General features: G+C 41.3%; 1 protein-coding gene across 3 annotated transcripts in view; it reads right to left on the bottom strand.

Moving 5' to 3' along the window:
* Positions 1-23088, bottom strand: part of COLEC12 (collectin subfamily member 12) — a 202534-nt gene that overhangs the window by 36002 nt on the left and 143444 nt on the right. For all 3 annotated transcript variants that reach the window (XM_055126971.1, XM_055126973.1, XM_055126972.1), the window contains one exon: positions 4743-4865. In XM_055126971.1, coding sequence (XP_054982946.1) covers positions 4743-4865 — 123 coding nt within the window. The remainder of the gene's footprint in view (positions 1-4742; positions 4866-23088) is intronic.

Here is a 23088-nt window from a genome sequence, read left to right as displayed (position 1 = left end):
GGGGCTTTGCTTCAGCAGGGCACCAGGCCAACTCGCCCCCTTCCAATTTACCCCAGTCTGTTCAGCAATGCGCAGGTCCAAGATTAATTGTGCCTTTTGATCTCTTTCAAGATTTATCTATGGGTCTCTGAGATAAGGCCAATAAATGAGCTTGTATAGCTGTGTTGGAGGTGGTTTGTGGGTGTGGCTCCCACATACACAACTTTTGGCCATTTAATTTCTTAGTAAACTTGGTCCCAAGTTGTTGGGGTCTGGCCAAAGGCACAGCAGCAATTTTGGGGTGTCAGAAAGCCTGAAGGCACCATCAGACTGCTGATGCACTCGCCCCACAGGTACAATTTGACCTGTTGGCAGCACCATACCCCCACGTCTTCCTGGGGTGGAAGTCTTGAAGGGCCATGTCAAACCTTATCATCACTTCATGCTAATCTTTCTCTGATGGTCCGTGTCCAAACCACACCAGCTCAGGCTGTCTCAGCAGTGCTATCATGACAGTCTCTCCTGAATGCTTCTTCTGTGCAAGGTGCATCGTACCAACACTACCGTGAGTCCTGATGGCTCCTATTTTACTGATGAAGAAGCTGAGGCCCAGAAATGTCCAGGAACTTTTCCAGAACCACACAGTTCATACACATCCAAGTGGGATATCGGGCCAGAGCTCTATAGACAAAAGTCTGACTTTCTTCTCATCCACAGGCTCTTACATCAAACCGTTGGCTGAGAATCCAGGGTGGGGCCCCTGAGGCTTCTGAGCACTGCTTGTAGAGCACCCACACCCATCTACCACAAAATTCATGCTTTCTCAATAATTCTACAATTTCTCTCATTTATTATTATTATTTTCCTCCAATAAAAATATCATAAGCAACATAAGTCTAGACATTGAAGAACAAAAGATACAGCTTTTGCTCTTAGCATTTGAGAACGGAGGATAAGACCAGAGTAGAGAGCTCCAGCCTCATACTCAGGAGAGTCTGTACTAGATGATTTATAAGAATGAATGGGAATTAAAGTCCTTTGTTGACTCTGGGAACTTTCCAAAATACCAATAACATTCCCACAGAAAGAAGCAGGAACATTTCTCCCTTTAACATGATAAGTTCAATTTCAATAGAAAAACACAAAAATGGGCTGTGGGCTAGTATAAGGCATGAGCCTGATCAGTTTGATCTCCAGAGCCACAGAGAGCCCCCTGATCCCAGTATCACTAGGAGTGGCCCTGTGGTCCTTAGCACTACAGGGCCAGGGCAGCACCTCTCCTTGGTTCAGAATCACAGGCCAGGTGACCATCCATCACCGAGTGGCACCTGGGCCCCCTGAGCACCTTTTAGGATGAGTCCCCCTTGTGCAACAAATAACACAGAATATCTGATGGCAGGGTGGAGGGCGTTATTCTCATAAGAGCTACAGTATATTTTGTTTTTGCACACAGGAGCTAGGAGCTATTTAATTATGATTTAAAGACCATTTTCAGGGGTCAGAGAGATAGTACAGTGGCTATGGTGGTTGACTTGCATGTGACTGAACTGGATTTCACCCCCAGCACCCAAAAGGTCACCAGAGCCCCACCAGGAGTGATCCCTAAATGCAAAGCCAGCAGTAAGCTCTGAGTACTGCCAAGTGTTTCCCTAAAACCAATGCTCATCATTCCCCTCCCCACAAAAGCCATTTCAAGATCACTGCCAACTTGCTTTGGGGCAGTGTATGAACTGATTAAAAATTTGAAAGCTTGATTTTATATCGTTATCAACTTCAGCACAGCTTAGTAGCAAGTTACACATTTAGGAGGAGGAATGCTGAGTCAGAGGAAAGTCCTATAGGAAAAGATTAGGATTTCTGTCTTTCTCTAATTGCTAATTACCTTGAGATGGATGCCTGAGGAGAGGGAAGATAAATTAGTAGAATGTTCCTGTTCAAGGAATATCCTGGGGAATTCACAATCCATTGGAATTTAGACAGATGGCTTTTGCAATGGAAGCTCCAAGAACTTGAACATTCCAGGGCAGAGAATGCACCAAGTTGTACTTTTCCAGGAAAACACTTTTTGAGGTAGCTGACAGGCCTCATGATCACTGCTGTGATTACCGCCCTATCTGGGTGACTCAGCAGTGCTCTGGCTTGTTCAGCAAATTGTGCAGAAGGAACTTGGTTATATCCTAATTTGCAGCTCTATGACAGGAAAGGAGAAATAAAGAATCGTCTGGAAGTTGGGGGCAGGGAAGAGAACTTGCATTGCAGGGTGCAATCTCTAGCACCATCCCCAGGCAGAATAGGCAATCTTGGGACAAGGATAAAGTGACAAGGAGAGGTAGCAAGTGAAGGCTTCACACATCTAGATGACAAAGTAGTGACAATGATAAATAAAATGGAATTTAAAAAAAGTCAGTGTGGTACAGTACAGCAGCTTGATGGTTAGGAGAGCATGCCTTCTGCTCCTGTAGTAAAACAGGACAGCCCCAGTTCCTGTTTTAATAGTCACATTAAGTGGCTGTTTGACTTCAAGGTCCCTCTTTATCTGGGTTTACTTGTAAAAAAATCACAAAGAATTGAGACACAAAGATACTGATGTCATATAGCAAAGAAAGAGAACAAGCTGAATTACCTGGGAGGTTCCTTCCCTCATCCTCTTATAATACACTGTACCTGACTAATTCTACATTAGCGCAATCATCACAAATGGATAAAGTAATAATCTGGTAATCACCCACATTCTCATTGCTTGAATTCAAATCAGTCAGTGTACTACTGAATGAACATAATCTCCCACCCACCCTCTCTGTCCTTATAGGTGGTAGTTAAAAGCATAGAATCTATCTATCTATCTATCTATCTATCTATCTATCTATCTATCTATCTATCTATCTATCTATCTATCTACATGTGTGCATGTGTGTATGTGTGTATATATATTTGTATGTACAGATATAGATAAATATAGTGTGTGTGTGCAGTGTGTGTGTTTGTGTGTCTGTGTGGTGGTGCCAGTCATTGATTTTAGGTCCTCACATTTGCAAGGCAAGTGCTGTACACCGAGGTACACCTGGCCCTAAATTGAAAGTTGTTGTTGTTGTTGTTCTTTATTTTAGGTACAAAGCCAGTGGTGCTTAGGGGTTATTCCTGGCTCTGCACTCAGGAATTACTCCTGGTGGTCTCAGCAGACCATCTGGGGTGCTGAGTCAGCTGTGTGCAAATGCCTATCTGCTGTACCAGTGCAATACTGGGAATACAACATGTGCCATCATTCTGAGGGCCATCTAAGTGTAGTTATGATGAAGGAACAAAAGGATCACAGCAACTATCTTTTGGGATGAATAACAGATAAAGATGATATCAATGGTATCATCTTTGCTCATCTCCAATCACCCGGAAAAGTGGTACTATTATTATTGCCATTTTAAGATAAATAAAATTCTAGGAGGTTGTGATTCATATCCAGGCTACACAGCACTCAGATGCCTGGCATGCCAGAAATTACTTAATAAAGGCAGAACTGTGCGTTGAACAATGATCATCTGGATCCATATTCATTCTCATCCCAATACATGATGTTTCCTCAAGAAACCATGAAACACTGGGAGAGAAGTGGGAGGAGTTCCAAGTTGGAAGGAATTCAGCTCGAATCCCTGTCTCCTCAGGTCAAGACTATGGGCCAAGGAACCGAGACGGGAAGTGTAGAAATTCTTCACTGTTAATCTGTCAGTTCTGTGGGAGGCACTTGAGATGGCAGCTGAGTGAAGGTTTTGAAGCTCAGCAGATCCCCACATCTGCCTCTTGCTGAAAAACAGTTGACATGTCTGTCTCCTGTGTCTTTGACAGGAAGGCTTCCACGGCTGTTCTCTGTAAAAGGGCTTCTATAGTTGGTGGTTCTGAATCATGACACCTTCTACCTGTGGTGTCTGGGACAAAGCTGGGGTGAGGGGAACCCATTAGTCTGCAAGTCTGGAGGATTCAGGCAAAAATAATCCGCTGACCTTAAACCAGACATGTTGAAAGAATGTCTAACATTCCATAAAGTACAGTTGAGGTGCTATCTCTGTGTTTAATTTCTAGAACGCACTATTTTTAACGGGGCTATATAAACAATAGTAGCCATAGTAAATATGCTAAAGAGGGAAAAAGGGAATTAGTTGGCTAAACCCTGAGTGAAGTAAATTGTTACTTTGGAGATCCTGTGTTTGGTTTAGTGTCTGTCAATCTAGTTTTTTGTGTGTTGATTCCTGGCTTTTTATGGGGCCTCTTCAAAATAAGATTGGGGGTGGGGAAAGACAAACAAGAGGGAGTAGCTAGAAATAAGTGGAGAATAGCAACAAAAAGGAAAGTACTTATAACTCAGGGAGGACCATGATTTTTTGGGGGGGAGTTCATACCTGACAGCGTTCAGAGCTTACTCCTTTTTCTTCATTCAGGGCTCACTTATGGTGGGCTCAGGGGACCATATGGGGTGTGAGGAATCGAGCCCAGATCAGCTGCATGTAAGGCAAGCACCTTACCAGCTGTATTACTTTTCGGGCCCCTGAACCATGATTATTGTTTCCATTTCCCTTCCTGCCCTCCCCACATGAACACACTGCTTAGGGTCCCATGGTGACAGAAAGCTCAAGACACAGATGGGGCTCAGAGTGTTGCTATGTTGCTGAGTTTTTGCATCTAAACTGGACACGTTATACTTGCAAATATTTATTTGTATATAAATTAATAACTGGAAGTCTGCTATTTGAAGGGAGAAAGGAAAGAGTACTTACCTTTGTATCCCAAAATGGCTACTGTGATTGTCAATAAGGCACACAAAATGTATAATAATATGATGGAAAACTTCAGTGCCCAGCTATTTTTACATTTGGTACATTGAGTTCCTTCCTGAATACCTATAAGAAAAATGGAAGAAAAGTCAAGTTTTAATAACAGTAGCCAAAAGCATCATATCAGAAGTATCTTTTTTATATTTTGGTTCAAATTCTGTAACAAAGAATACTTAAGAATACTTTTAACATATACCTTACTATAGAATGAGTGACATTTAAAAATCAAGCATACGTTTTCAGCAAATAGATACTTTGAATATCATTATATTTTACACTTGTATTTAATATGATCTGAACATACATAGCTTACACACTGTGTCTCACTCTTTCAAATTAAGTTCCATTATGTTGATTACAATGATACTTTTGATAAAAATTTTTATGATAAATTATATAAAACACTTAAATCCAGTTAAATCTATTTGTTTCAGCCATTGTTGGACCTATTTATAACAATTCAAACGTAACAAAAAAAAGTATTTTTTCACCAGTGTACTGCAAGTACATTCTGATGGCCTGCCAGAGTCCATTCAATTCATAAGAATTTTGGGAGCTGTATGTCAAATTGCTATTAGCCTGAAGTCAATCCTGGAGGAAGTACTTAAGCTTTGGAAATTGGCAAACATCACACGTGATGACCATCCTTTCCCACCACTGGTTAACCGACATGCCACGAGTTGTAATGGACTCTCCTCTTTAGTAGAAAATGTAGGTAATTCTATGACTATGACCATGATAAAATTATATAATCATTACTAAATCATATATAATTATTTTTGTGAATGATATATATAAGAACAGATATATATCTTGAAGTTATCATGGTGATTTGAAAAACATCCACGGAATAACTAGACAAACCAGACATTTTTGAGGAATGGAGATAAATTTTTATTGCTCACAGTTCAATTTTTTGAAAAACACTCTAGTCCAGGGTAAATCACTACACTTCTCTAAGTGACTCCAGAGCTAACCCATAAAAAGGCAACTTTCCATTTATTGATTTGATTAGAAATGCAGAAGACAAAGACTGTGGATATTTTAATGTGAAAATCACATTGTAAGAAGTACCCTTACAGCATATACTTCCTTCCTTTACCTCTTCCCCTCTGTGTGTCTTACTAGTAACTTCCCCGAAGAGTAACAGTGACTAAAGGACTATAACAGCGCATAAAAGACTCCTTTAACTGTGCTCAGTAACTTTTGATGGGTAAATCGTGAGGATTAAGCCACAGCTGAAATTTCTTTCCTTGCTTTGTAGTTTTACACACACTGCCGCTTTTCAGTGAGAAGAGTTCTTTGGCTGTGTTTAGTGCAAAATGATGAGAGAAACAGTTTAGAACAATGAGTCAGTTTTGACTTTCAGGTTTGATCGTTCTGTTGGGCCGGTGGGCTGTCTATTCAATGCCTTCCAGCAGTGCTACTTAACCTCTGGTGTATATTGGTAGTACTTGAAGATTTCATTAAAACAGATTGTACTTCAGGAGGTGGGAAAGGGGGGTGCCTAAGAACCTGGATCTCAAATAAATTCGCCGGTGATACTGATGCTATTAGCTTGGGGATGATGATTTAGAATTGTGCTTCTGGAACTATGTCACGCTTGCAAGACACACTGCTGATTCCCATTCATCAAGTCTGAGATGGGAGCTTCGATTCAGCATTTCCAACAAGGTGCAGGTGATGTCTGGCTGGAGTAGACAGCTCCTTTTGAGGTCTAGATTTTCTAACTGAAAAATCCTGAGTGCTTTTGGGAGGATAGCGGGCTGGGTCCCTGCCATCTTGCAGAAACCCTGGGGGCCACAGCCACACCGCACAGCCACCATGCAAAGAGACCGTATTCACAGCATCATAGCTAATATCTATAGAGACACCAAGACAAGACAACAAAAATTCTAGGAATACCAATTTTAGTTAAGAAACAGTTATGGGGAGCTGGAGCGACAGCACAGTGGGTAGGGCATTTGCCTTGCACTCGGCCGACCTGGGTTCGATTCCCAGCATCCCATATGGTCTCTCAAGCACTTCTAGGGATAATTCATGAGTATAGAGACTGGAGTAACTTCCGTGCATTGCTGGGTATGACTCAAAAAGCAAAAACAGAACCAAACCAAACCAAACCAAACCAAACCAAAACCACACCAGTTATGGGGCCAGAGTGATAGTACAGAGGGTATGACGTTTGCCTTGCATATGGCCGGCCCGGGTTTGATCCCTGGCATCCCATATGGTGTCCTGAGAACTGCTAGGAGTGATTCCTGAGTTCAGAGCCAGAAGCAACCCTGAGCATCGCTGGGTGTGACCCCAAAAGCCAAAAAAAAAAAAAAAGGAAAGGAAAAGAAACAGTTATGCTGGATTAAACTCTGATTAGCTAATACCTTGAGGAATTTAAATGTAAAATCAGACTCTTGGCTCAAATAGCCCTAGAAAATGTCAGCTTCTTTTGCATTAATTTTCCCATTTCTTTGACTCCTTCCCCTTTCTATTCCCTTTAATTGTCAAGTGAATGTCTCAGTTCCATCTCTCATGTCCAAAACCAGCCCTGTCAAACCAGATTTCCAACTTCTACCTAAAACTCTTACTTCTATCCAACCCAAGTACTATTATCTCAATCCCAGGTGGTTTAGCTCAAAGACACCCTGCAGCTTTGTCTGATACTTACTCTCTAAGCCCTGTACTTACTCACCAGGCCCTGCTAATCATCCTGTGGGATATTTTTTATCATGATCCTCTCATGTACAGATACTGATGTTCATTTACCACCTACATTGTACCAGGGTCTGACCTAGGTTTTTTATATACCACGTCTTTAATTCACATAATAACCCTTCATAAACAAACACATAGTAGTGAGAACTGAAACACGTCACAGACATCACAGCCAGGATTCCAAACTGGGTTGATCTGATTGTAAATGCTTGTCCTCATCACTCTGCTATGCGAAGTCTCCTGTCATTCTTGCCTCTCCATTTCCCTGCCCTTATTCTAGTGTGGCAGCCTTTCATTTTTCCATTCACACTATAATCTGTCCTTACCTATGTGGTTCTCATGACAAGGTCCAAAGAAACCAAATCTTCAGGGGATCATTAAAGGATACATGCAAATACATCCATACTTCTTGGGCTCTCGAATCTGGCTCTTTCAAATAAAACAAAAACCCCTTAATTTACTTAGAGTGAAAATATCTTTGGAATTGGGGGAAGGGGAAGTATAGGTAGACCCCAGTATATGCCACCTTATGTGTTTAGAAAGAATAAACTTGCTTTAGTGGCAAATGTAAGACGAGGGATAGCAGATACAGGGTGCAGGAAAGTTTCTGTGGAAAGATTGAGGGACACTTTGATATATTTCACCAATTCTTTTAAAAATTTTAAGATTGCTGCAGGTGAGTTTTTCCCATTCCCCAAGCTATTTCCTACACTTCACTAGGTGGACAAAGGATTTGTTCAGGATGCGGAATGTTGCAGATAATAGAGTGCCAGGGTTAGAGGTCTCCCAAGCATCATTGTTCTATTGATGGGAAAGCAACTCCCCGGACGGGGGTCTGTCCATACCATCCTTGCCCGTATTCCAGCACTGTGTTTACTGCAACATGAGGCTTTCATGAGATTTGCTCCCAGACAGTTGTCACTGGTTCCCATTCTGAAGAGCAGGGTCACTTCCTCATGACATGCATTTCTCATTGCTGAGTATATCAGCATTTAATCAATATCAGATGGCACTGCCTGGCCTTCTTCTTCACTGGACATTTTTTCTCTGCCTTGTTTTTTCTCCCCCATGAGACTTATTTTTAATAAGAATTCTGTTTTATCTTTCCCTCTCTGCCCTCCGCTGGGAGGCCATCTGGCCAAACAGATGAATACCTACTACAAAGAGATCCCGCTGGTTCGTGTAGCTGTGGGCCCCCTCCCCCCTGAACCTAGATGGTCACAGAAAACATTCAAGACAGCGATCCCCCTGTTACCAGCCTTTGTAGTATCTGTTTTCTTAGCATTACTTTCAGAGACGAGGGACTTTATTCCCATGGGGAACACGAATGGCAGGATAGGGGAAAGAGAGTAGGGACGGATCTGTAGAATGCTGATAAGAGATTTTAGTGCAAAGAATGAAGCAATTTTGCTTCCTGCCACCACGAGATCTAGCTATCTCAAAAAAAATAATACCCAACTCTGGCCCAAATTGCACATTTGTAATTCAGCAGGCCACAGAGAAAATGTGCCCATAAGATGTAGGCCTTTCCATTGATTATTCCTCTTGAACTCTCTCCAGCTGAACTTGATTCTTGGCTCAGGTTCTGAATGTATTTTTCTAATACTCAAGCTTTTATTATATAAAAAGTTTGAGGGCTAAGTGAAGCCAACTGGAATACTCAGGTTAACTCCTTGAGTATCCCACGGAAGTTCAGAATAGGCCGACAATTGGGTCCCCAGTGCCCAAACTCCAAGTTCCTTGTGTTGCCCTTTTTCTAATCACATGTGTTTAAGAAGTGTGGGGGTCTGCTGGGGCTGCTGGTGGGAGGCGGTTAGCTGGTTGGCGGGAATAATCTAAATACTGCAGGAATGACTCTGCAAAGGCTCAGAAGATTTCACCAGCAAAGGGAATTCCTTTCTGCTGTGGTTCTCCATAAAGAGTCCTCCAAGTGTTGTGGTCCAGGCTCCAATCCAGTCTATTTTTCCAACCTTTTTGAAAACAAAAGGTTCTCCATGATTATCATATTTTTTGTCATCCAGGGAGGCCTCATCTGTCAAAGCGGATTCATGCTGTTCAATCTCCATCTCATTAGGGAAAAGCCAGCCTGTGAGTAAGTGAGGAGCACGTTGGAACTGTCTTCATTCTCGAAGGCTCTATAGCTCAGTGGTGTTGCCATAAAGATCATGTTACCAGAGAAGGCTTCAAAAAGCTGGTAGGTTGCAAAATCCAGAAAACCACAGGTTTTGATCTGAGATTTGCAGTGACCTTTTCATGTGGTTTTTTTATAGTTATTAATCTACTGCCTGGTGGCATCTATTCCCATAAGTCCACGAGAAGGATTTGGCTCTAACAGTAAAACTGATGATTCAGATACATTCCTATAATTAAAGTGCCCTCAAAAGCAACAAAACAGTAAGAGTTAACATTCTAGTTATTTGGACGTTATACAATAGCACTATCACAAAACAGGAATATATAAAATACTCATAAGACATTATTTTTTCCTTATTAAAGAGAACATTTACTAAATGATGAGATATGGATTTAACTTTTAAGAAAAAAGTTTTTAAATGAGTAATTCAGTTCTCCAAATACATTCTCATTTATGGACACCTTATTATGCCAAATTTCCTAAATGATGGGGAGAATTATTATTATTATTACCATTATTATTATTATTTTGGGGGGCATGAACAAATACTACCTTTTTTTTAATTAAAATTTTTTTTAATTAGTGAATCACCATGAGAGTACAGTAACAGATTTATACATTTTCATACTTGTGTTTCCCTCATACAATGTTCAAGCACCCATCCCTTCACCAGTGCCCATTCTCCACCACCAGTGAACCCAGTATCCCTCCCACTCCCCAATCCCATCCCCCACCCCCATCTCTGTGGCAGGGCATTTCCTTTTGTTCTCTCTCTCCAATTGGGTGTTGTGGTCTGTAATAGGGGTATTGAGTGGCCATCGTGTTCAATCTATAGTCTACTTTCAGCACACATCTTCCCTCCTGAGCAGGTCCTCCAAGCACAGTTCACTTGATATTCCCTTCTCTATCTGAACTGCCTTTTCCCCCAGCATGTGAGGCCAGCTTCCAGGCCATGGAGCCAACCTCCTGGTACTTATTTCTATTATTCTTGGGTGTTAGTCTTCTGCTCTGTTATTTTATATTCCACAGATGAGGGCAATCTTTCTATGTCTGCCTCTCTCTTTCTGACTCATTTCACTTAGCATGATACTTTCCATGTTGATCCACTTATAATCAAAATTCATGACTTCATCTTGTCTAACAGTTGCATAGTATTCCATTGTATAGATGTACCAAAGTTTCTTTAACCTTTCTTTTTTTGTTTGTTTGTTTTTGGGTCACACCCGGCAATGCACAGGGGTTACTCCTGGCTCTTCACTCAGGAATTACCCCTGGCGGTGCTCAGGGGACCATATGGGATGCTGGGATTAGAACCCGGGTCGGCCGCGTATAAGGCAAACGCCCTACCCGCTGTGCTATCGCTCCAGCCCCTCTTTAACCTTTCTTTAATTTAAAAAATTATTTATTTGAGAATCACCGTGGGGAACTGTTACATACTTACAAACTTTCGTGTTTGTGTTTTAGTCATACTATGATTGGGTACCCATCCCTATGATGGGGAGAATGATGAAAATGTAAGCAGGGCAAGAATCAGCAATAAAAATACTTTGAGAAAAATGGTGTTCTGTGCAAAATAAATGAGACTTCTTAGGATTTCTGTACTTTTCAAGAGGTATTCAAACAAAATTTATTTATAAAAGTGTTTTATGAATTAAAACTAATTGGCATTAATTTCAGGTTTATATTAATATCCTATACATTTACCAAGGGTATGTTTTTATTTATCACATCTCTTGCCCCCGTGCTTGGCTGTTTTCACTGAGGTCCCTCAGAAGGGGCAGGTTGAGTTTCCCTCCCTGCCTCAAGCAGAGCCCTGGCTTTTGAAGACCTCCGGAACCCAGCCATAGCCATGCTCAAGGCCACTCTCCACATGTTTGGATGAGCCTCATGTATGAAGGAACCGGCAGAGGAACCCAGGTGTGCGGGACCTGAGGCTGAGATCTCCAAGGCTGCTCGTTCGGGACTGGGCCTCTTCCACCCAATTTTCCAGTAGCTAGGCAGTCATATCCAGAAACTGCCCCCGGTGCTCTGTAATCCCATCAATGGCCAACATCCAGAGACTATAAAACCAAGCTCCTGGAAGATGCGGCTGCGCAACATCTGATAGCTTAGTTCTCCTCTTGGAGAACCTGGCAAGCTACCTCGAGTTTACTGCCCATATGGGTGAGAGCCTGGCAAACTCTCTGTGGCGTATTCATATGCCAAATACATTAACAATGATGGGTCTCATTCCCCTGACCTTGAAGAGCCTCTAATGCGGCACCATTGGGAAGGACAAGTAAAGAGAAGCTGCTAAGATCTCAGGGCTGGGATGAGTGGAGATGTTACTGAGCAAATCAATGACCAATGGGATGACAGTGATGCTGCTGATGCTTTTATTAGAAAATTTTTATATATATGAGAAAGGAAGAACATTATAGGTTCTTGGTTTTAGTCCTTTAAATATGAACATTATTTATTCATTTGTTTTTTTGGGCCATACCCCACAATGCTCAGGGCTTACTCTATACTCTGTGCTCAGGGATCACTCCTGGTGAGGCTGGCGGGGAAAAATATATGGATGACTAAGGACAGCAATGCCATTATGGCGGGCACTGCCAGGTTCCAGCTTATCCTCTTCTCATTACTTATAACACTTTCAAAGTCCTTCAAAGCAGGAATTCTAACCCTAATTTTATCATTTTTAGAAGAGTGTATTAGGGGCGGGGTAGGGTGAGTGTCTCAAAGATGTGGCAGAGTCAAGCAAATGAGCAGCAGAGCTATGCAGCTGAACCTAGATTTATCTTTGCTTTAAGCTTTTTGACTTTCAGAAGTGGAAAATAAAACAAGTCAAGATAAACTGTAATAAATTGACAGGTCAGGCCTGTAGAAGTGTTCTGTCAAAATAAAGGGGTGCTAAAATATACTTGCAAATGTTGATAAACACATCTTTCTCAAAAATGAGCATGGAATTTAGGCACCAGTAAGTTAACTATTACAGGCCTGACACTTGAACAGGCTATAATTTCTCTCTTACCATTCTGTGGTGACGTACTTAATTTCACCCTAAATAAATGCTCATTATCTCTGTGAGAGGTCAAAAGGGTTGGCTGCGGAGTTTTGTTATCCCTCAGGGAAATTATGGAAGGTGATGGAATTTTTGGAATGGGGTGAGCCAGGAAGAGACATTACTTTATAATTTTAAGGCAGACTATGGGACATGCAAAAGCCCTGCTCAGTTTAAGCTTGAATCCAAAAGAAGTTCATTTAAAATAGAAGCCTCAAAAGCCAGTCTCTAGAGACTCCTTCATTTATGGACCAAAACGACTGCCACCATGTTCCAGCCCGTAGGTGCTGGTGACACAGATTAGCAAAAAGGAAGGAGGTAAACGAAGTATGTATCATATGGCATACCAAATTTATTTTATAGTAGCTTAATTCTGCCCTTTAAAAATATGCCTGGAGGGAGTGATAGCACAGCGGGGAGGGCATTTGCCTTGCACGTGGCCAACTCTGATTTGATTCCCAGCATCCCATATAGTCCCCTAAGTACCTCCAGGAGTGATTTCTGAGTGCAGAGCCAGGAGTAACCCCTGTGCATCGCCAAGAGTAACCCAAAAAGAAAAAAAAAATGCCTGAGTACATGAACCAAGTCAATTATTTTTTACAAATACCTACTTTATCCCATAGTTTGAAAACCCACAGTAGTTATTCATTGTCATAGAAACAGCTCCAGGACGCTCAAAGTCAATTCTAAGATGTTCAGTGGCTGGCATCCTCTGACTATGCAGTTCCCAGCCGCACAGTTCAGGAAGAATGTTAGCTGAAATTTCTGTCAACATCTAGATCACCAGCCTAGAGATTCACCTACTGCATGCCACTGTTCACTCCATCATACAGAAGTGGATTGGTATTGCACACAGGTTTTTAGACTCTGCCAAATTTCTTCAGACTGCAAAACATTGACTACTTCACTCTGTTTCCTTCTGGCCAGGTCCCATTTATTCAAGAAATAAATATGAAGTAGCCAATATATGCCATATGCAAGGTATAAGGGTGACCAAAGCATGCTTACAGAACTTATATTCCAGTGGGAGAATTTTTAAAAGTAAAATGGCTTTATTTAGAGAAATGAGATGTGGCAACTAGCCAAGATAGAGAATGTGCCCAGTGGGAATGTGTTTTAATAGGCTAGAAGGTGACAAATGCTATTAGAGGAGCTGAAGACAATGCAGCAGGTAAGGTGTTTACCTTGCATGTGGCCAGCACTAGTTTGACCCCCCAGTAACACATATGGTCCCTTTGGCACTACTGAGAATGACCCCCAATCACAGAGTTGGGATGTAGCCCCTGAACACTGCCAGATGTAACCCAAATACCTTACAAAATGCTACTAAGAAAAATAAAGCTAGATATGGATAAAGGAAATGTGAGAGACAAGATGGCAATTCCAAACAGAGGGTCAGAGAGGGCTTCAAAGAGTAACATTCAAGTAGGAGCTTGGAGTATGGGAGGTACACCAGCACACGTGGGCTAGCTGCTCACTCCTGCAGTGTTGCCCCTTGCACCCCTGGATCTGAGTTTCCACCTTCCTACATATTCTTCATCTTTCCAATGACTTAACTCCAAAACTTTCTCCTCAGTCAATCCCTTCCTAACTAGTTTTGCTGGACCCAGTCCTTTCAGCTCCTACATGATTCATTTTGCAAAAATCTATGCTCATCTTATGTATTTTTCCTCCTCTTATAATTTCAGTGCCAATATCAGATCTACCATCTTCTTTATGTATCATTAAGATATTTGCTTAAAATAGGATTTTTAAGGAAAGAATTCAAACTTCACAATTTCTCATAGATTTCTCAGGAGGTTTGCTGGAACGAGCTGACATAACAGGTCAGAATTGACTTCTAATATTATTTATAAATCATCAGTTTGTGTGATGGCACTGGTAGCTTCTTCCAGTCTCACTCTGGTATTTCTTTAAGCAAACCAGTACTGTCTACTATTGCAGGTCACAGAGTTAAGCACATTCCCACTGAGAGTAGCTCCTGGCTATGGAAAATTATTTTAAGACAACCCACTTCCTTAGTCCCCATCTCTTAAGGGAAAGGATGTGGTTGTTTCATAATCTCCACTCCCAACTTCGTCTCTTTTTATTCTAAGGTAGGAGTACTGCTATTTATTCATCCACTGATTAAGCTGACTGAAGCAGGCATGAACTCCTCATTACTTTTTAAATTTTATTTTCACAGTTATTCACAATAATTGTTTACAATCAACATCTCAACACCAATCCCATCACCATTATTTCAAATTTTCCCACAACCACCTAAGCCTGTCCCAAAGGCAGATGTTAAATAATTTATTTTGTTTTGCTTGTTATGAATAATATGAGATGTTGTGCAGCCACAAAAACAGCTAAGCACTCCTGGAATTCTAAAAATTTTTAAATATTTGGGGTCCAAAGGCATCTCTGCGACACGCTTCTCTCTTCTGAGATTCATCTGTGAGTCTCTGAATCATGGCTGTTAATACACTTCAATGCCCTGATTTTGATCTCTTTTGAGATTTATGGGTCTCTGAAATAAGGCCGATAAATGAGCTTGTATAGCTGAGCTGGAGGTGGTTTGTGGGTGTGGCTCCCACATACCTAACTTTTGGCCATTCGATATCTTGGTAAAACTTGGTTCCAAGTTGTTGGGGTCTGGCCAGAGGCACAACGGCAATTTGGGGGTATCAAGAAGCCTGAAGGCACCATCAGGCTGCTGATGCGCTTGCCCTGCAGGTATAAGTTGACTTGCTGGGTGTCACCATACCCCCACTTTGTTTCTTTTGATTCTGTTTTAGGGGCCACCCCCAGCAGTGTTCAGGACTTATTCCTGGCTCTGTGCTCAAGGATAATCCCTGATGGGGATAAGGGGATCATATGGAGTATTGGGCATTGAACCCAGGTCCATACTATACTATCGTTCCACCCTGCCTTCACTTCCCATCTTTAGTGACAAGCCTTCGAGGCAATGATTGAGGTGCTGCTCTCATTGTCTTGCAGGCCAGAGTGTAGACATCATGGGGGAGGATTTCAGCTCGGAGACTGACAGTGTCTCAGGCACAGACACTCTGAGCTCTTCCTCCCAAACAACCAAGATCCCAGGCATGGAGAGTTTCTTATTTCTGTCATAGTGATAGGGAGCTCAGTGCAATTTCCTAATCAAAGAACCACAAATATTGGTTTAGGGTCCTCCCAAATGAAACAAGTCCCAACATCCTAAGCTTATTGCAAGTGGTAAGGGGGAGGGCAGTTAAGATAGAGAAGTCCACTATGACAGGGATAGCTGAAAATGGTCACTCTGGACAAGAACTGAGTGCTGAAAGCAGGAAAAGGGACAAACATGATATTCTTTCAGTACCTATATTGCAAACCCATAATGCTCAAGAGGGAAGAGAGAGAAAGAGAGTGAGGGAGGGAGAGAGAGAGAGAGAAAGAGAGAGAGAGAAAGAGAGAGAGAGAAAGAGAGAGAGAGAAAGAGAGAGAGAGAGAGAGAAAGTGTTTGCCACATAGGCAGGCTGCAGGGGATTCGGATGCAAGGGGAAGGTATTGGGAGGGAAACTGGGGACACTGGTGGTGGGAAATGTACACTGGTGAAGGGATGGGTGTTGAAACACTGTATGACAGAAACGCAATCATTTTTACAATCACAAGCAACTTTATAACTGTGTATCTCCCGGTGATTCCAAAACCCCCTTCCCAAAAAACCAACCCAACATCCTAAAGCAGCATGTTTGTGCTTCTCGGCACTCACCAAACTCAATCTCACTGGACAAAGCAAAGAGGAACAAACCCAGTACAAAACGTGCATTAGACATGGCTGCTTTAAGAACTGTGGTTTGGGAAGCTAATAGGATTAGCTTCTGTTGGGAGTTTGTATGTCTCTATTGATAATTATTTTGTTTTATGGCTGGTCATGTGGACATTATGCTGGAGATGGTCCCTCCCTCCCCCCACCTCCCAATAAAACTCTCAACCTATTATCTCTCACATACTTAATAAATTTTAAAAGCATAACTAGTATTTTAATGAAAAAGGGAGGCCTTAATGTAAGAAAAAAAACCCCTCTGTCCCATGACACTCCTCCGTGAATTCCTCTGTGAATAAGTGCTTTGTAGTGTCTTCAAGTGAAGGCTAGACTTGAGGATACTGAAGTGAAAGGGAAGTGAGCCAGGCAGAGCAGCTCATGTCATTGTCGGCGCTTTCAAAGGTCTACTCAGACTGAATGGAGCCTCAGTTCTGGACCCGGATGGCAAATGAGTCTGCCGCCTTGAAATGACCCAGATGAGGGAAGTTGGCAAACAAATCCCTGGGAGAGTGACAGACCGCCTGCCCACACAGCCTGCGGGGTGGGCGGGCCCAGACTTAGCAAGGGCAGCCCACGTACCACTGTACCACTTGCTATTCATGCTCTCTATCTAAACAGAATGCAGAGGAGAGAGCAAGAACTCTTTTCAGGGGACAGATATGGCTATGGAGGTCCAAGGAATGAAACTGAAAAATAAAAGTGAAAACCGCTCTACAAAAAAAAATAAATAAATCAGGAGGCCTGAGGGATGGGATGGGGTTGGGTTGGGATTGGGGCTCCCATAGAGGTGGAGCACGTGCCTCACAAGCCCGAGGTCTGAGTTCAATCCCTAGTATAAAAAAGTGAACAAGCCAAACAATCAGAAGACATGCAACAAGTGATAATAGTGTACAGTAAGTGCGAAAGTGTATGCTTAATAAACTTTTCAAGTCTTGTAAAGAGTTCACAAATGAGTTAAATTGGTTGAAAATGAAAAATTGTGTAAAGTGAAATAACTAGATGAAAGTACGGTTAGATTTGTGCATTCGTGTAAATATGCACTCACACAAGTAACTTTTCTTAGACAGTAAGGATATTTCCCCGCAAGAGGATTTTTGGAGTTGGGGAGGCAGCTTAAAGGGCTGGTGCACTTGCTTTGCGACCCGAAGTCCCTTCATTTGCATCCTACACCAGAAGGCTCCCTGAGCACTGCTGCAGCTTCAGTGTCTCCAGTAATGGGCCTGAGCAGCAGAGTCACCAAGAGTCGCTCCTCAGACTGCCAGGCATGGCTGGTGAGGGGGGGTCCTCTGCTCTCTCTCCAATAAACAAAGATTCCTAAGCAAAATTAAAATTTCCCATAGATTTCTCACAGGTTTGCTGGGGCCAGCTTACATGAACTAGATAAAATTAGTTACTGTTTTATCTATTATTTATTTATAATAATTATTTATTATTGCTCTTTCTTTTGAAGTCTATGCTGGAACTTTTTTTCCCCTTTTCCCATCCTCCATAGTTCCCCTTCCCCCCACCACCCAACCTATGTTGAAACTTTTCATTGGTGATTTGAAATTGGTAATCCTAGTAGTATTTACTTTATGAAAGTTGGTAAACGCTGCAGATCAGAAATTTACCTCCTGAAAAGCTGACTATTATACATATACCAGCACACAATTTAAGCTAGTGCTACTGGCTCATTACATTTGAACAAATCAAAAACTGCTCTGGCAATAGTAGAAATAAGTACCAGTAGGTTGGTTCCATGGCTTGGAAGTTGGTCTCACATGCTGGGGAAAAAGGCAGCTCAGATAGAGAATGGAACACCAAGTGAAATGTGGTTGGAGATCCAGTGCGGGAAGGGAGATGCGTGCTGAAAGCACACTAGAGACTGACACAGTGGCCACTCAATACCCCTAGTGCAAACCACAATACCCAATTGGAGATAGAGAGATCAAAGGGGAATACCCTGCCACAGAGGCAGGGTGCGGGGGGAAGATGAGATTGCGGGGTGGCAGGGATACTGGGTTTATTGGTGGTGGAGAATGGGCACTGGTGGAGGTATGTGTTTGTGAACATTGTATGAGGGAAAAACAAGCTTGAAAATGTGTGAATCTCTATCTGTACCCTCATGGTGATTCACTAATTTAAGAATAAAATAAATTAAAAAAAAAACCTGCTCTGTCCTTTCGGGTTGAAAGATGCGTGCTGAAAGTAGACTACAGACCGAACATGATGGCCACTCAATACTCTATTGCAAACTACAACACCCCAAAGGAGAGAGGACAAAAGGGAATGCCCTGCCACAGAGGTAGGGTGGGGTGGTGTGGGATGGGGTAGTGGTGGCGGAGGGATACTGGGAACATTGGTGGAGGAGAACAGGCACTGGTGGAGGGATGGGTAAATGATCACTGTATGACTGAAATGCAACCACAAAAGTTCATAAGTTTGTAACTGTACCTCATGGTGATTCACTAATAAAAAAATTAAAAAAACCAAAAACCAAAAACCAGAAAACTGCTCTGTCCTTTTGCTTGAAAAGTTCAGGATAACTGGCACAGTCCAAGTTGGATGAGATTATATTGGACTATTGTTTCTTCTTTCTCCTTCCAGGATATTGAGATTTTGTTTTGTTTTACTAGTTTTGGGGTTACACCCAGTAGTGCTCAGCATTTACTCCTGGCTCTGTGTTCAAGGATCACTTCTGGCTATGCACGGAGTACCATATGAGGTATCAGGGATCAAACCCATGTCAGATGCATGGAAGGCAAATATCCTACCTGTTGTGCTATCTCTCTATCCCAGGTTTACTGAGATCTTATCTGAAATCCTATAAGAGATATTTTACACAGTAGGTGTTTAGAGTTAAAAATGTTCATGGAAACTAAAAAAAACAGTCATGTAGATTCTTTGTGATGTGGGGGTAATTTTTAGATTCCTAGTGAAGCTGACAATATTTAGGGTTGAGTCTCCATGTCTGCTAGCTTCATAGCATGGACATATGTTTGCCTTAACTTGGACCAACCATCTTGAAAGAACATTACTTTCTTATAAGCAGATGAAGCAAAGAAGAACACCTGATCAGTCAGCCATCTGAAATGGGATGGCAATATTTAGAGGTGACATGTGGATGGAAGAACCTATGGACAGGCTTGAATTGAGATAAAGGAATCACTAGAGAGGAAAGGATTTCAAAAAAACTTTGGATTTTTTTTTTTTTTGCTTTTTGGGTCACACCTGGCATTGCACGGGGGTTACTCCTAGCTTATGCACTCAGGAATTACTCCTGGTGGTGCTTGGGGGACCATATGGGATGCTGGGAATCAAACCCAGGTTGGCCACATGCAAGGCAAATGCCCTACCTGCTGTGTTATCGCTCCAGCCCCACCTTTGGGTCTTAAAATCAGGCAGAAATTAAAACCTCATCAGTCAGGTAGAAAAATATAATCAGAATCCAAATGAACTTGAAGCTTCTGTACCTTCATGAGATATATAAGTACTGGTGACAACAACAATCAGATCCAGAAATAGAAACAAGAAAATCAGAATTACACTAGCTGAGCAGCTCAGAGTGAATGCAGAATATCTTTGGAACTTGACCTCTTATAGCCGAGAATTGAAAAATTTTGTCAGGGCCATACCCACTCTGAAAATATACACAAAATTGCATGAGGTAATAAATTCTTAGGGTATAAATCACTTAAATTTCATGCTGGAAGAAATGAATTTTATTTCTAAAAATGACCAAACAGTTCTGAATCAGGATGTAAATTGATTAAATAAGCTGAAAGAAAAGGTTTAAACAGCATCTAGCCCAAGCCTGGCTCAGTAGTTTTCTACTATCCCAAGTGGGGATTTCAAATTCTATCAGAATCCTTGACTATTTGTGTATTTTATTTCTAACTTGCAGCATTATTTGTTTATTTTATTTCTAACTTGCAGCATTTATTTGTTTACCTCAGTTCCTAGTGATACATATATAGCTAAGAACACAGTGTGAGTTTGTTGTTAATTCTGTGGTCCCTCAGTTAGGAAGAAATACTTGTTTTAGGTGGGTGCTACACAGTGGACTCGATGGCAGGTTTGGGTTTGGTTTGGAAAACCAAAGATGTGCACAACTTCCAGCATGTGGCCTGGGCAGTGATGGTGGTGGTGGTCTTGGATGGGTGGGTGTTCTTGGATGGGTGGGTGTTCTTCCTTCTAAGGCAAAGCAAACTCTTTCCCAACCCAGTTGGAAAAGTCTTGCAGTGATTCAGCCCTAATGCTGATGGTCAACAGTGTTATCATCTTGCAAACACAAGGACAGTCCTGCTTCATTCCCTTCACATCAAACATAGCCCTGAAGAGGAACTGAAAAAGAAGAACTCAGTGATTCATAAAATGCTTGTTCCTAAATGAGGAATAAAATGAAACCTGAACTTAATAGCTCCAGCTACTATGAATATTCTTTCCTGTTAGAAAGCAGTTTTAGCAAAGTAGCAAAGCCAGTAAAGACAACCAACCCCTGTAAATACAACCTACTGGTTTCCTTGAAACAATCTGTCACTTTATATAGCACTAGGGGAAACACCACCTAATAAACAACACCTAGTAAAGTAAAGGAACATATATTAAAGTGAAGGGAAAACTCCCACTTACAACTGTGGTTATGACAGTGCTTATAAAATTAGAAACACTAATTTATTATGGCTTCTAGAACCCCAAATGACAGACCGATTGCATTATTCAATACATTTTATCTATAGGATGACTGCCACAAAGAAATCGTCTTGACTTTGAGCTTGATGGGAAGACCTGAGTGTTTCCACTCCAGCTAACTTCCCAGTCACACATCACATGGGGCACAAATCACATAACAGAAGCATCACATGGGGTACAAATCACATAACAGAAGTGTTTATGTGATGATCCAACAATGGCAGCACATCTTGGATTTCCTCCAGTCTCAACTTCCCTCTCTTCATTTGTTCTCACAAAATACAAAATAGGTAAGAAAACTCCACAGAACCAACTCTGTGGACTCGAACTGAACTGTCTCATTTCTAGTACAGGTTAAGTCCCTGAGCTACAGCTTGGAACAAACAGAAACAGATGCAGATTATCATTTCCTATTTATATTATTTGTAGGGAAAGTTTTCTGAAACCTTTTCCACTTCAGACCCTTTTTTGCCTGGGAAATTTTATGTACCTTTTGATATAAAATGTACCTTTCAGTATGACATAAGTATACAAAAAATATCTGACAATCATAAAGAAATTTGTCTTAAAACAAATTTTTAAAAAGTTAAGAAATCCTATATTTGGTAGTGACACACAGTTTAAGAAGCCTAGGTTGTAGAACACCTGAAACTGTTATTTACCAAGGGAGGAACACAGTTCACTCAATAATGAGATTTTAGCGATTTAAGAGTACATCAAATTGCCTTTAGCCATGGGGATATTTGACGTTATGTCACTAAGAAGGGTTTTGATGCCTTAGAATTGTTTTTTGTCTGTTCTACTAATAGAAAAACAGCTCTGGCCAAACAAGTTAAACTTTTAACACACTGAAGCTGGTGTGGCAATCTGTGTAATCAAATCATATTCAAGTTTGAGCCACTTGTAGTAAGCATCAACATGTTAAAGGAAACAGATTACAGTGCTGGAGCAAAGGATGATGACCCCCACAGAGACACTGTGAAATTAATTTGTTAAGTGAATTAAATAAGAAGGTCATTCAACCATGTCAACTTGCATACTGGAAATTCTTCCTAAGCACACATAAATCCTAGTGTGTAAATGCCTCAAGATTATAAGATTAAAACACTAGGCGAACCAAATTAAACAAGCTAGCAAAGTTTTAAGCTATAGTCAAAGAATTCTGTGCTCTGTAATGGGAAAAATTATTTACCCAATATTCATCAGATAGGGGCTTAATACCCAGGATATACAAGACACTGGTAGAACTTTCTAAGAAAAAAACCCACCAATCCCATAAAAAAAATGGGGAAAAAAATGAACAGAAACTTCCTCAAAAATGAAATTAAAAAAAAAAAAGAAATTCAAATGGCCAAAAGGCACATGAAAAAATGCTCTGCATCACCAATCATCAGGGAGATGCAAATCAAAAGAACAATGAGATATCATCTCACACCACAGAAACTGCCACACATCAAAAAGAACAAGAATAAGCAATGCTGGAGTGGATGCAGGGAGAAAAGTACTCTCATTCATTGTTGGTGGGAATGCCGACTGGTTCAGCCTTTTTGAAAAATAATATGGACATTCCTCCAATAACTAGAAACTGAGCTTCCGTATGACCCAGCAATATCACTTCTGGGAATATATCCTGGAGATCCAAAATAAATAAATAAATAAATAAATACAGCAGAAATGACATCTGCACTTGTATGTTTATTGCAGCACTGTTTGCAATAGCCAGAATATGGAAAAAAAAAACAAAACAAAACCCGAATGCCTGAGAACAGATGACTGATTAAAAAAACTTTGGTACATCTACACAGTAGAATACTATACAGCTGTTAGAAAAATCATGAAATTTGCATATAAGTGGATGGACATGGAGAGTATCATGCTAAGTGATATGAGTCAGAAAGAGAGGGACAGACATAGGATGACTACTCATTTGTGGAATATAAAG

This window comes from Sorex araneus, chromosome 2, assembly GCF_027595985.1.
Source record: "Sorex araneus isolate mSorAra2 chromosome 2, mSorAra2.pri, whole genome shotgun sequence".
Classification (NCBI taxonomy): domain Eukaryota; kingdom Metazoa; phylum Chordata; class Mammalia; order Eulipotyphla; family Soricidae; genus Sorex; species Sorex araneus.
Note: the sequence above shows the minus strand (reverse complement) of the source record. Positions and strands in the feature narration are given on the sequence as shown.